This window comes from Mchenga conophoros, linkage group LG3, assembly GCF_057382185.1.
Source record: "Mchenga conophoros isolate Kocher_MC1m ecotype Shallow Benthic linkage group LG3, M_conophoros_male_GT1.1, whole genome shotgun sequence".
In the NCBI taxonomy this organism is placed as follows: domain Eukaryota; kingdom Metazoa; phylum Chordata; class Actinopteri; order Cichliformes; family Cichlidae; genus Mchenga; species Mchenga conophoros.
The window spans coordinates 61,658,954-61,673,097 of NC_140528.1; the positions used below are offsets into that span (position 1 = coordinate 61,658,954).

A 14,144-nucleotide genomic window follows, 5' to 3' on the forward strand; every position below is an offset into this window, starting at 1 on the left:
CAGTTTTTGCTGCAACATTCAGATGGTAGGGTCAGAATTTGGCATAACATCATGAAAACATGGATCCATTGTATCAGAAATTAGGCTGACTGATACTAAGTGTCTTTTACAGAGAACAGATGCAAGAGTGTCTGATCATGCAAATCAAATTTATTTCACTTTCATCTGCAAATAAAGTTATGTCCATGTTTCCTTTTTTAGGCTGTGGGACTGTAACCTTTAAAGTTTAAATTGATCCAGTTTAAAGTTTCAGAGCCTCAGAAATCAACAGCTGCACTGAGAGCGCACTCAACAATAAAACAATTAATGGGAATAAAAATGTTTGATTCATCGCTCTGTGCTCTACATCTTCAGGTTAATGAGTTTCTACAGCATTCATATCTTATGTTTGATATCATTTACAGATTTTTAACCACTATTTAACAATATCTCTGCAGCAGGTGGCACTATGTGTCCCTCCAAACTATCAAAGCGCAGCTGATTCACAGAAGCAGGATTCAGCTTCGAGAGCAGAGTCCTGCAAATGTGTCGACTGTGTAGACTTTTCATTGGGAGGGACTTTCACCCACCCAACACATGCTTCGTGCATCCTCTAAGGTCCTGACTGCACGCTGTTTGAAGTTGATGATGTCAGCGTCTTAAACAGGAGCTTTGCTGACCTCTGACCTTTCCTACTAAAGTGTTGAACATTATGATCATTCAGCTGTTAGTGAGGGGAGGAGCTGCGTGCCTGTCTGTCTGCAGCAGTGCTGTCAAATTATGCCTCAGCTGGAGGAAGCCAAGACAAGACTACTGATATCAACATTGATATGTTGATATCAATGTTGAATGAGCAGAATGAGCAGAATGAGCATCTTCATTCTGTTTTAGTAATGATTACTAAGGAAGTGTCAATTTTGGACAACCCTACTCTACACACGTACAATGATAAAACTACTCTGATATGTTCTGTCTCTGAAGTTTCACTGCAGATATTTGCATTTCTAAAATGCAAACATCTGCAGTGATCTTTACTCTTCTTAACATTAAAAAGTAAAAATAAAAATCTAATTATTTATTGAGTAAAGAGAAAAATAACGTCTCACCATCAGCATTAACGTAGAAAAGATTGCTGAGTAATGAAGTAAAGATTAAACAGCATCAGGCTCAAACTGAGAGAAAATCAAACAAAACAAACAAACTTAGAGCATTGTTTTAAAAGATTCTTATTCATATAACAGTTGCTGCTCAGCAAAATATTTCTGTGAAAACAAAATTTTATTTGGTAACAATTTTATTTGAAACATGAAAAACTGTTTTAAAATGATAGTTATAAAAATAACTATTGTTTACAAAAAATATTTATAAAAGTTATTACACAAAATGTACTTACACAATAACCCCGTCATGCAGAGCAAAGAGTGCCCCATCCTCACATCCAGCCCTGCTGCACTCTGATCCTCAGCTGATCTCAAACACTTTGACTTTACATCAATAATAAAAAGAGAAGCTGCATTTAATACAGATAAGAGCAGAGTGTTTCTTCTGACTGTGGCCTCTCTGTGCTTCCTTTCCTTTTATACAAACCTCAAACAGCTCCTGTAGCTTTGACCACAGCAGTTGTGTGACGTGTTCACATTTCCTGTCCACTGCAAACATGCAGGCTTGCTTCTTGTGTTTTATTCCTATCTTCTGTTGTTTCAGGTCAGGGGACATATTTATGTTTTATTCTCAGAGACTTTTATATGATTTGTGCAGTGTCGTGTCATGACTAGGGATGGGTATCGTTTAGGTTTTATCCGATACCAGTACCAAACCGGTACTTTTGAAACGGTGCCGGTGCTTAAACGGTGCTCAAACCGGTGCTTAAAGAATGGAAAAACACAAACTTTGTCCAAAAACCTCTCATGTTTAGCTAGTTTTTGTCACGATCTGGTACAGGGATTCAACGCAGAGCGGTAAGGTATCTCCAAGGTGTGGTTTATTTACAGTGCAGTGCAATATATGTACAGTGAAGGGATCCAAAAACTCCGGGGGGAATCACAGGGTAACTCGCTCACGTCTTCTCCGCTCACACTCACACACTTTCCCGTAGCAGGGAGGTCACAGGTCCGGGGGGGGGGGGAGATCTGAAGCAGACGAGAAGGCAGGTCACCAACAAATCACAAGTCACGGATATGAAGCACAAGAGCTGTGAGAACACTAACGTTAGGGGTACAATCATCCAGCGACGAGAGGATCTGTGTTCCAGCCTCAAATAGTGCTCCCGGTGATGATGGGTGAGTGTTGTCAGGTGTGTGTGTGGGCCAAGGGCGGGAGCCCACAGTGAGCTCCGCCCAGGCAGAGAGGGAGAAAACAGCAACAGCAATTGTGGCCTTGTGGGGCCGACCGGGCAGGCACGGTTTTGACAGTTTTTTTGCAAAAAGATAACAATGTTAGCCTTTTCTGCAGCTATGGGGCATATATGGTATCACTCTTGGCTGGAAGCAGTGCTTAAACAATGGAAAAAACACAAACTTTGTCCAAAAACCTCTCATGTTTAGGTGTTTCCCACTTTTTCTTTGGTCATTTTAGCCTTTTTGGCCAGGGTGAAGGGAGTATCTGTCACGGTTCTGGGTCCGTTGGACCCAGTATTTTGAGTTTCTTATGTTTTGGTTTATTTTGCATTATGGATTAGTTATTCTCTGGTGATACTGTTTTGATTACAATTATATTCTGATTCTTTAGTTATCTGATGATGATGTTGATGATGATTATTTCTGGTTTAGGTTTTGTTATCTTGCCCTTATGTTTGGTTTAGGTTGCCTGTGCTTAGTCTTCTCTGCCCGTATGTCCCTCTGTTTGTCCATGACGTCATTATGCCTGTTTACGAGTCTGTCTCTGTCTGGCGTGTGCTTCCTGTTTTATTTTGTAGGTCTGTGCCCTTTGTCAGTGCGTTCAGCTTTGTGCTCTCCCTGTCTCGTCAGTGTAATCAACGTCAGCCGTGTCTCCCAGCTGTTTCCTCTTTGCTCCGTTCACCTCTTGTATTTAGTGTCTGTGTCTTCCCCTACTCGGTGTCGCATCGTTAACGTCTGTTTACCCTCGCTTCCTCCGTGTGCTCCGTTTGCCAGCCAGCCTTCCTGCCTACTCATTCCGTTCTTCCAGTTTAGTTAGTGTTTTTCTGTTCTGCTTCTTACCAGCAATAAAGCTGTGTGTTTTGAATTACTTCCGCCTCAGTGAGTCCTGCATTTTGGGTCCTCTCTTCCTGCCGGCCCACACTCAGACATGACAGTATCTGCCATCAAACAAGAAGACAGCCGCATGTAACTACGACGGCGTTTGCTAGTTCACCTTACATGCATTAATGTAATAACGTGGTTAGCCTACTCAACGTAAATTACACACGAACAACATTAAGCTACTCACGCAGAGAAGAACTGCTGCTGCTGCATCATCATCCTCATCATTTCTGCTACACTGGCAGGGCTAGGGCCCAGGACTCTCCTCTTCGGGTTCTTGCGGGATGTTACTAACTCCGGTCCGATGACAGGCATCACACCCATAGTAGGTACGGTGCATTTCTCGGCTTTAAAAAAAAAATGCTATGCGTCGCCAGGTGTTTCATCAGAATCGCGGTGTTACCTCCTTTGCACAGTATCACCTTAAAGCACTTGTTGCAGGCTGCTGAGTTTGCATCTTTGGCTGTGAAGTACAGCCAGACTTTTGACCGCTTCGCCTTGGGCATTTCTAATCTGTAGTTCTGCTCTAAAAGAACGTGTGTACCTGGGCCCGCCTACTATCCTACTGTTGGGGTGGCAGAGCAGGTCAGTCGGTGGTTCGATCCCAGGCTGCCTCCTGGCTGCATGCCAAATATCCTTGGGCAAGATACTAACCCCATGTTTGCCTACTGGTGGTGGTCAGAGGGCCCGGTGGCGCCAGTGTCCGGCAGCCTCGCCTCTGTCAGTGCGCCCCAGGGCAGCTGTGGCTACAATGTAGCTTGCCGTCACCAGTGTGTGAATGGGTGAATGACTGAATGTAGTGTAAAGCGCTTTGGGGTCCTTAGGGACTGAGTAAAGCGCTATACAAATGCAGGCCATTTACCATTTACTATCCTTGGAAAGGTAAAATGATTGGCTAGAATCTGAAGTGTATCACATCTCAGGAAAAAAAAGCACCGAAATGTGCGCTGCTTTTCGGCCTGTTTATGTCAGAAACGGTGCCATGATAACACCGGATACCGGTACCTATCTTGAACCTTGAATTGGTCACATGATAGGGTGAGGCAAGGTCTCTCCTGAAATCTCTGGTTAGAATTCCTGAATAAGTCGAAGTAAGTTGCCATTCACAATTTTTTTTTTTTTTTTTTTTTTTTTTTTTTTTGTGGAACGCTTCCTCAACTCAGATCTCCCACTCTGAAAGTCTGAGCAGACCAGCGTACTCTGAGTTAACGATCCAAGATGGCGGCACTGAACATAAACAGGAGTAAAACTGTTATGGTTCAAGGTCGTTTGACCCAGCAGTTTGAGTTTTTTGTGTTTTTGTGATTTCTTTGTGTTGTGATCTTTTAGTTTTCTATTAGTTAGTATTGAGGTTAGACCTGGTTTTGCATCCAAGTTTAGTCATATTTCTGATCGATGTTTTCTTGTCGCTGTGTCATTCCCTGTTTCCTGTCTGAGTCATGAACTCTGTGTTTGTTCCTTAGTCATGTCCGTGTCTCGTCTCCTTGTTCCCTTGCCACGTTCCCCTCGTACTTCCATGTCGCCTCTGTCAGTCTTGTATGTCCACGTGTGTTGTGTCCAGTCATGTCACTGTTTTCACCTCCCATTTCTGCTTCTATGTCCCCATGTCTGTTTCTTCCCTGGTTCAGGTGTCTTTTTCCGTTTTTTCTGTTTTATTTTGACAGTATCACGTCCTGTGTTTGGTTTGTCTTCCTCGTGCGTCATTATGTTTATTGCAGTTGTGTTTCCCGTGTGTTCCACTTCCTTCGTCAGCCTCTTGTGTATTTTTGGCGTGAGTTTTCATTCGTTCGTTGGCAGGTCATCTTTTCACCATGTGCCATGTTTCTGTTCAGTCAAGTCTCAGGTATTCATGTCCATGTTAGCCACATTCAGGTTTCATGTTCACTGTGTCTAGTGTTAGTTTTCCCCAGTTTAGTTTACTGTTAACATCGTCCTAGTTTCTGTTTGCTTTTGTTTATATTGTTGATCCAGCCTAAAGTAAACGGTTTGTTTTTTGTTAAGTTCATTCCTGTCTCAACCGTCTGCTTTTGGGCTCGCGCCACTCTCCAGTCATCTGGCCACGACAAAGTCTGTACTGCCACTGTGGTGTATTTTTGACTCACTAAAAACGCCGTGATTAGGTTTGAGCACCAATTAGTCAAAAAAACAAGTATTATGCTGCACTACTATTCATACCTGCGTGGCTCTAATTTACCAAGAACCAAAACAAATCCTGTTTCCTAGCTTTTTTTCTAACTCGGGAGTGACGTCATTCCCAATTTCCAACATCCGAGTTCAGAGGTGTCTGGAATGCAGCATAATGACCCAAACCTTTATTCACACCTTCGCTCATGTGATGACACATATGATTAGTATTGGGTCTACGAGCCTTTTTAAGAGACAACTCCCACTAAGGTTAAAATACTCTGGAGTCTCCACTGTTTGCCTCTAGAAGTGAAGAAGCCTCTTAGATGAGAGGTGACACGTCTTAAAGAAACTTAAAGAAGTTTAGTCACTTTCTTTCCAAACTCCTTAGATCACCATGAGATGGATGACTGAGAACCTACACAGACATTAAACATTAAGAAGGTTGCAGGTTTGAATCCACCAGCTGAGGATTTTTGTGTGGAGTTTGCATGTTCTCCTTGTCTGGGTTCTCTCCAGGTACTCTGGCTTCCTCACACAGTCAAAAGTCATATATTATTATGTTAACTAGTGATTCAGGTGATTGCAACTAGGTATAGATGCGAACATGAATGGTGGTCTGTCTCTCCATAACCTGTCTAAGTGGAACTCATCTTTCACACTATAAAAGTTATTATAGGCTCCGCCCACATTAGTCCAAAAAGACAACAGAGCAGTGAAAGCTTTAAAGTGTGGTAACTTTGCGATTGGCTAGTCCCCTCCATATAAGCATGCAGTGTACCTCAGTTTATCACTCAAAAAACAAGACAGTGGCCATTGTCAATATACAGTCTATAAAATCAATCTAAGTTAAAGCCTGCAAACACAGCCTCCATCCTTAATCCTGTCAAACACATTCTTACAAAGGTTATAATTAAGGTTTGGTGCAGTATCATCTGTCGTGGTCTGGGTGGTTTTCCACAGCATCGGCTCCTCCCCACTGGGTGGAGTCTTTGTTGTTCCTCACCTGATGGCAATCATACCAGCAGTATTTATGACCGGCGCACTCAACTGGTTTTCGCCAGATTATCTGCCAACTTTAGTCAGTTCTCGGCCTCATGTCCATTCCTTGGTGACTCCTCGTGTGTATTAACCGTATCTCCTCTGTTTTTCTCGTCAGCCTCTGAAACCCACCTACCAAGTTCTCCTGGATACCAGTTTGCTGCCGCCGGTAATCCCTCTCCGTTTTGGAACTGCCATTCTCTCCTGCCTGCCTCCCTGCATTGCATGCAGCACCCACCTGGACCTCTCCTGCTTCCCCCCCTCCACACAACCCCCACCTGCAAGCTTGTAAGACAGCTCAGTGTACTATCCTTAGATTCACTCGCAACCCTCTGTGGGATTCCCCTGACTGCTCTCTCCTCTGTTTCAGTGCCCTGGCCTGCCACAGTTTCCCCTGCCCAGTACCTACACCCAGTTATCCCTGCCATCTAGTTATCATCACAGTATTTTCTCTCGCCTCAGACATCTAGTTTATGTTCATTGATTCTAGTCTGCAATTTCTGTTAGCCTCTGAGCTTTGTAAAATAAAGTCTCTTTTCGTTACACCACACCTCTGGCCTCCGGTTTTTGATCTGCACTTGAGTCCATCCCATTTCCACGGGCCACTGCGCTATGACATCATCTACACATACAAACATGTTGACATCCGGGTGTTTTAGATTGTTTAACAGCAGGCGTGTTTCTTCTTCCCATCACTTTTCTGTTTGAAAGGTAAAATACATTAACATATAATTTCATGTTTTTAGCTTATTTGCAGCTTATACATTTTTGTGTTATACTGTGAGGAACTGGCCTGTTTGGAAGTTGCAGTAAGAAGAAAAACATGTCTGTATATGATGTTGTGGACAGAGAGAGTGATGGATGATTTTATTTATCTCAGAGATAAATGAACATTTACAGCACGTCCATGCAGAGACTCTGAAAGATGTGAGCGTGAGAAACAAGCTTTTCACCGTTTCTCTTGATGCCCACATGCTTTATTTATTCTTTAGTCCAGCATGTGTCATCACCACAATAAAGCTACTTTTAACCTGTTTTCACACATTGTCATACCTGCACATTTCCACTTTGCTGTGTTGACTTTAAAGAAAATAAACCGCAGGCTTCATTTCCTCTTATGAGGTATCTGACTTGCAGAGGATAAAAATAAACCTGTTGGAGAAAAGACATAACCAACAACTATCTCTTACACATGTAGGCATCAAAGTCTGTTCAGAGGAAGAAAGACGTTATTCTGTATTGTCTTATTTACAGTTTGATCTTTTAGTTTTACTGCTTATTGCTTCTTAAATAAAACAGATCACTATATTAATTTAAAAAAAGATTTGCATTTATCAAAATAGTCTACAGTTTTCTCCACTCTGTACGAGTGCAATGTATGGTGTCCAAACAACCAAGTTAACCAGCAGAGTATGAGGGGGAAGCAGAGGGGCGGGGATCAGGAAGGTCAGGTGGTTATCAGGAGGATAGGAAAGAGCAAAAGGGTTGGGTATAATTTCTGGATTTCCATCATAAAAAAAATGTCCACCAGAAAAAGTCTCAACACGATGTAAGACAATGTCACACCAACAGGGGGCAGTATAATCTGAACTTTAAAGCCATGTCTGCTGATTCAGAGCTTGAAAACAACGTTTAAATAAAGGAGATGAAAGAAAATAAAATTAGTAAAATACACAAAAGGTAAGATTGTGTTAAAGCTGCATGTTGGCCATGACTTGTTATGGACCTGAAACAAAAAACAGAACACATACAACTGAAAAACTGACAAAGACTAAAAGGTGCTGAAGATGTGGGGCTGCTGTCTGATGAGATATGTGTTGCAATAACCTGTCAAAACACGGATCAGTACAAATGATTAAACTTGTGATGGTGCTTTGTACAGTTTATTTAACATGTTGTGTCACAACGTTAGAAATTATGAATCACTTTCAGCCAATAATCAATAAGAAACGTTTCACCCTTTCTGTAGCCACACAACAACAGAAGGAGGATAATTAGCATGAATCCATGTTGTTCATGTTGTTTCTGACTCATTCGATGTCACAGCTGCTCACTGATTCTGTTCTGTTGCTGCTGCTCTCCCTGCTTCAGGTTTTACATGTTTGCATGTCATCAGCTGATCTCAGAACAGCAACATGACACTAAATATTAATGGTGTGTGAGTCCACTCCCATGTGTTTCATTTATAAATTTCCTCCAAATTAACTGTGGGAACAATAAATTATAAATGGATTAATGTCTCCCTCTATTGGCCACTGCTTGTAATTACAATCCAGTGATTGTACTTGGAAGCTGTGACAAGCTGGGATAAGGAGCTATATCTGTATATCCACACTGACACTTAAAGCCTGTCACAGGACCTACCTTGAACACTGATGTCGCTCTGATGTGGATAATAGATTACTTCAAATGTTCTGTTAGCAAGATAAGATAAGATAAGATAAGATAAGATAAGATAAGATAAGATAAGATAAGATAAGATAAGATAAGATAAGATAAGATAAGATAAGATAAGATAAGATAAGATAAGATAAGATAAGATAACCTTTATTAGTCCCACATGTGGGAAATTTGTTTTGTCACAGCAGAGAGTGGACAGTGCAAAGTTAATTAGCAAAAATTAGAGAATACTGGAAAACAATAAGAATAATATACTGTACACAACTGTACAGAATAGAATAGAATGAAATAATGTAAAATATACAATAGGATAAAAATAGAATACAAATGCTATATACAACTGAGTAAAAATATAACTTTGTCAGAAAACAGTAATGCACTTAGTCTTATTGCACATGTGTGTGTTTGATCAGCTGCAAAAGTCTTTGTTGTGGAGTCTGACAGCAGTGGGGAGGAAAGACCTGCGAAATCTCTCCATCCCACACCGTGGGTGCTGCAGCCTGCCACTGAAGGAGCTGCTCAGTGCTGTCAGAGTCTCCTGCATGGGGAGGTAGCAATGAATTGAAAATAGAATAACTAGGCTTTCTGATGTGGAGAATAGAATAGAATAGACAATGCAGAGCATATTCAGGTAATGCCACCAGGCGGCACCCTGGTAACTGTTATTGATACATTTACATACACATGTATAGTAACTTGCATCTTGACAGTTACAGGATAGAAATACAGATACTCAGAGTTGCACTGATGACCTCTTTGTTTTCTCTTTCAGACAAAAAGAAAATAGAAGAAAGAAAAACAGTCACCAGTGTAGTTATAGTTGTTCACCGACTTTATAGGACAAGGTCATGATTGCTAGTGAAGAGAGAAAACCATCTACAGCACATACTGAGGTGTTAGAGCATATGACCAGCAGTGTTTATCACCATCATGCTGACTTCAGGGGAAAACACTGAGCTAGCTCAACCCAGCTGGTTTAGTTTACCTGACTGAGCAGGAGCCTGACCTGTACCTCCACCTTACTGTGACTAAATGTTTGTGTTTGTGTCATATTTTTAAATTCTTGTGCGATCAGTTAATGATCAAAAGGGAGCGTAATGGAAAGGTTTAATCCTTCTACTTCTTTCAGTCATGCTGACCATGGTTGATGCAGAGCTTTAGTTCTCTGTGATGTTCTGTCTCCATCTTTCATATGAGATTCATCACATGTACAAGTTATCTTTTCCTTTAACTGCATCCTGTGACAGCAGCACACAGAGAGCTTCTCTCTGTAAATGTTCTACTTCAGTCCTCTGTGTCAGATACATGCAGACTGCTGTCATGCTCTGAACTGTTAGTGACCGCTTTGCAAATAATACTCACATCTGTTTATTTCAGGTTTCCATGACAACACCATTACAAACTGTTTAAGTGGTTGTTTTGTTACTTTGTGAATAATCTCATACAGGAAACAAAAATCAAAGATAAAATGTTCAAATGTGAAAAGATTTTATTTCTCCTTCAAACTACAAAAGCACAGAATGATCAGAAACAAAAATATACATATATGCACGTTTAATAAGAAATAATTCTTATTTATATAATGTACGAGATCTTTAGACAAACACAGTTAAAGTATTTGTTGGTGCCCATATCAGTATTTACCTGTGAAACACTGCAAACACTGACTTTAAGTTGTGCTGTCAGATACTGAAGATCACATATTTCACACTTTGTTCTCACTGCTGTTGGAACATGTTAGATACATTCAAGGTTTATTACAAAATCTTTATACAAATAACTGAATATAAAGAGCACGAATACACCTGCATTTGTTTTATGCTATAAGAGAGCAATATGTCTGATATTATGATGTAATATTGTAACTGTACATAAAGCTGAGCATGTCTGATATTTGGGCAGCAGAGGAGCAAGAGTGGCTTCATAAAAAGCTTCTTCTTGGCTTTGCTGCTACAGCTCTCCTCACTGACCTGTAAGACAAGCACAAAAAGACAAAGTGATTTCCAACATGTAAAGATATTATGAGCTGAAGACATTTAATAATGTGAAGAATAAATCAGCCTGCATGGCAGCAGAATTACTGAGAGAGCTTCCTGATGTGACTTCAGAATAAACTGCTGCATCAGCTGCAGGACTTGATGTTCCTGTGAATGAAGAGAAGATCATTGAAAACAATAATATCATTAACCAGGAGGAAACTGGATGTGTCCACTAATGTAAAGATAGAACTAGATTTTATTAACCAAGTAATTAGTACGCATGAAGACCTAAATAAAAATATTAATATAAACAGATTTACATTTTAAGAGCAGATAAACATGTTGAACAATATTCAGTGGAGATGATGGCAGACTTTGCTCACCTTTGTTTTTCTTGGCTTTTTCTTTTTTGGGCTGTTTGACCTCAGCATACATCAGACTGTCCTCTAAAAGAGACGTCAGAGCTCAGCACACATTTGTTCAGCACAGATATGATACAAACATGTTGGATACACATGAATTTAAACTTTTTACAACTACAGTGAAAGAAATCTAAGTAAAAATCATTTGTTGCCTGTGACACTTCAGCTTTGCATGTGTGTGTTTTGTGATTGAGGTCTGGGTCAGAATCTGTGGATGCTGTGATTCAGTAAAGCTGAAACACTGATTAGTAAGTGAATAACTAAACTCCATGTTGACCTATAATTACCTGCAATATAATGATGTGATGACACATTCAAGTACAAACACTGAATGAGACTGTTGTGACTGTACCTGCAGCTCCTGTCTTCACATTAGTGTAAACAGCACTCTGCTCTGGTTTGTGATGCTTCCCTGTTAAGATGATCGAATCCACAAAGAAATTTAATTAATACATTTTTAAACATTTCAAAAACTTTCCAGGCTTTTCTTCTACATTGTATATGTTTTGTGTACTCACACTTATTTCCAAAGTTTTCCAGTTCAATATTAGAGTAAATGACATCTGGAGGTTTATCTGCACCTGAAATGTTCATATTTTAGTTACACAATTGTAAACCAATGACATGGTGCCAGTTTCCTTAAATGAAAAGACTGTTTCATCTCTAGCTGCTCTGTGCTTTTCACATGATGTACTGCACCAGTGTTTCAGTGGCTCACACATGAAAACCAACATGACAGATTTTTCAAAGATAAATGAAAAAACAGAAAAACCTTTTACAGAGTTTCATTAGTTGTGTTTAAATCAACAACAGGACTATCAGATATTTTCAGAGCATGAACCCATCATGGTGTTACTGTTTGTGTTGTTCTGATATGAAACAACAACATTTGTGGATTCTTTCAGTCGAGTTAAAGATACAATCAGGTTGTAAAATCCTGTTTGTTTCTGATCTTTTGTGCATGTAGTCAGTTGGTTATTTGGATGAAACTGAACCTAAGAAATGTTCCTGTCAATGGAGACTGAATGAAGAGTCAATATTAATAATGATAATAAAGATCGGTTTAAGTGCTGACCACTTACTCGAGGTCTCAGTGTCAGTCATTTCCTGTTTTATTCTCCCCTGTATCTTGTGTCATTCTGTTAACATGTTTTCCATTAGTAACTAAAACACAGTTTTCAGGGTTTTCCATCAGATCCAGTAGTACCATTTTAGTATTTACTTAGCCGGAGTTCCAAGTGATCCGAGGTGATCCCAAAATGTGACGTCAATAGCGTACATGCCACCGATTGACTGGTCAGTGGCATCACTCGATGAGTTACGAGAGCGTCTTGTTGATAAAAAACAAAGAAGCCATTTTTGAAACCCGGCAACCCAGAAATGGCTACACAAGCAACACCGTGGCCCCGAGTCTATAGAAAGCCACAGACCGAGCAGCAGGTATATCATTACCGCGATGTTCACCTTTGTTGAATCATTTGTGACAAATACTAATTAAGTCATGGGGTGCTCGACCACGTCACTATGACGATGACCACACACGTTAGGTGGTACTTGAGCGTGATGGAAAACCAGTCGATCTGAGTAATTACTAATGGAAAAGAGGCTTTAGTTAGTTAGTTCACACCTGTTACTCATCATCTCATTATCATGTGTTTTATAAACTGCCTCAGTTTTCCTTTGCTTTGTCACATCCTTCCTCATAGTTTGTTTTTCTAAGAATTGTAGAAATGTGGTTTCCAACTTTTATTTAAATTTGGATTTGTACTGAGTTTAATTTCTACAATAAAGTCGTCATTTAGTTTAGTAACCCTGAAAGATTCCTAATGTAATATGAATAATAATAAAAACAGAAAAGAGGCTCTTACACTTGGACTGTCTGCAGCGATGCAACAAGAGCAGGAGAATAATAATGAGAGAGACTCCACAAACCAGTCCAACCATCAACCACACAGGAGACGAAGAGCTGTCAGCTCCTGACACAGTTACTGTAACAGCAAATAGCAATTAATTATTAATAAATTATAATCTTATAAATAAATGCATTTATAAAGTAGAGCAGAGTGACTTTGAGACTTAAATCAGACAATCTAACGTTCCTTCTCAGTCATTGGTTTATAAAAATCCATCACATGTTTTGATCCTGCTCACCTTTAACTGACATCCAGCTCTGTGCTGACTCTCTTCCTGAGTACTGACACTTGTAGAAACCTTCATCAGACTTTGACACTGCAGAGATCTTCAGCTCCCCTCGGGGATCATTTTCAATAAGTTTGTCATTGTGATAGAAAAACACATTGGAAAGTATTTTTTGTGTTCTCAAACTGCAGCTCAGACTAACAGAAGCTCCCTCAGTCACAGGATGAACAGGACTCACCAGGATAGGACCATTACCATCATCTGTGACACAATCACACACAATTGTTTCAGTCACATCAGCTGGTGCACACTTTGAGAAAAAGCTGACGAACAATAATAAGAACAGATTGTACAAATGTTCATCATGAAGATCTGATCTTGTACACTTAAAGACTACGGTAAAAATACTTTATGCCACAAAGAAAATAATGGGAGAAATACACATTTGATGTCTAACTCATTAAAATCCAAGAAGTAAATGTATAATAACATACTCTGTACAGTGATGTTGACTGCATTGCTGAACTCTCCTGATCCAGACTCACACCAGTACACTGCAGTATCTGACTTTGATGTGTTGATGTCACATGTGGATCCAGTCATTCTCCTACAGTCAGAGAGTCGGCCGTCCTCAGAGAACTTCCTCACTCTCCACTCAGTGAAGTTTCCCTCACAGGTCAGTGAGACAGAGTCAGAGGTGAAGTGTTGCACTCTGTCAGGACTCACTGTGAGAGACGCTGCTGAATGAACATCTGGAAACGACATGCAGTTAAGAGACAAAGCTCACAGATGTTAGGATTCAAAATATCACTGTGAACATCTACGTGACAGTCATGCAGCCA

The 14,144-nt window shown here is 40.3% G+C and overlaps 1 protein-coding gene across 1 annotated transcript in view; it reads right to left on the bottom strand.

Moving 5' to 3' along the window:
* Positions 1-10,724: 10,724 nt before the first annotated feature.
* The window catches only part of LOC146579893 (basement membrane-specific heparan sulfate proteoglycan core protein-like), a 36,733-nt gene continuing 33,313 nt past the window's right edge, over positions 10,725-14,144 (bottom strand). Inside the window, exons 15-22 of the mRNA XM_085268022.1 lie at positions 13,797-14,054; positions 13,315-13,563; positions 13,032-13,139; positions 11,682-11,744; positions 11,516-11,575; positions 11,125-11,187; positions 10,844-10,906; positions 10,725-10,732 (exon numbers count right to left, since the gene is read on the bottom strand). Of these exons, the coding sequence (XP_085124148.1) occupies positions 10,725-10,732; positions 10,844-10,906; positions 11,125-11,187; positions 11,516-11,575; positions 11,682-11,744; positions 13,032-13,139; positions 13,315-13,563; positions 13,797-14,054 (872 nt within the window). The remainder of the gene's footprint in view (positions 10,733-10,843; positions 10,907-11,124; positions 11,188-11,515; positions 11,576-11,681; positions 11,745-13,031; positions 13,140-13,314; positions 13,564-13,796; positions 14,055-14,144) is intronic.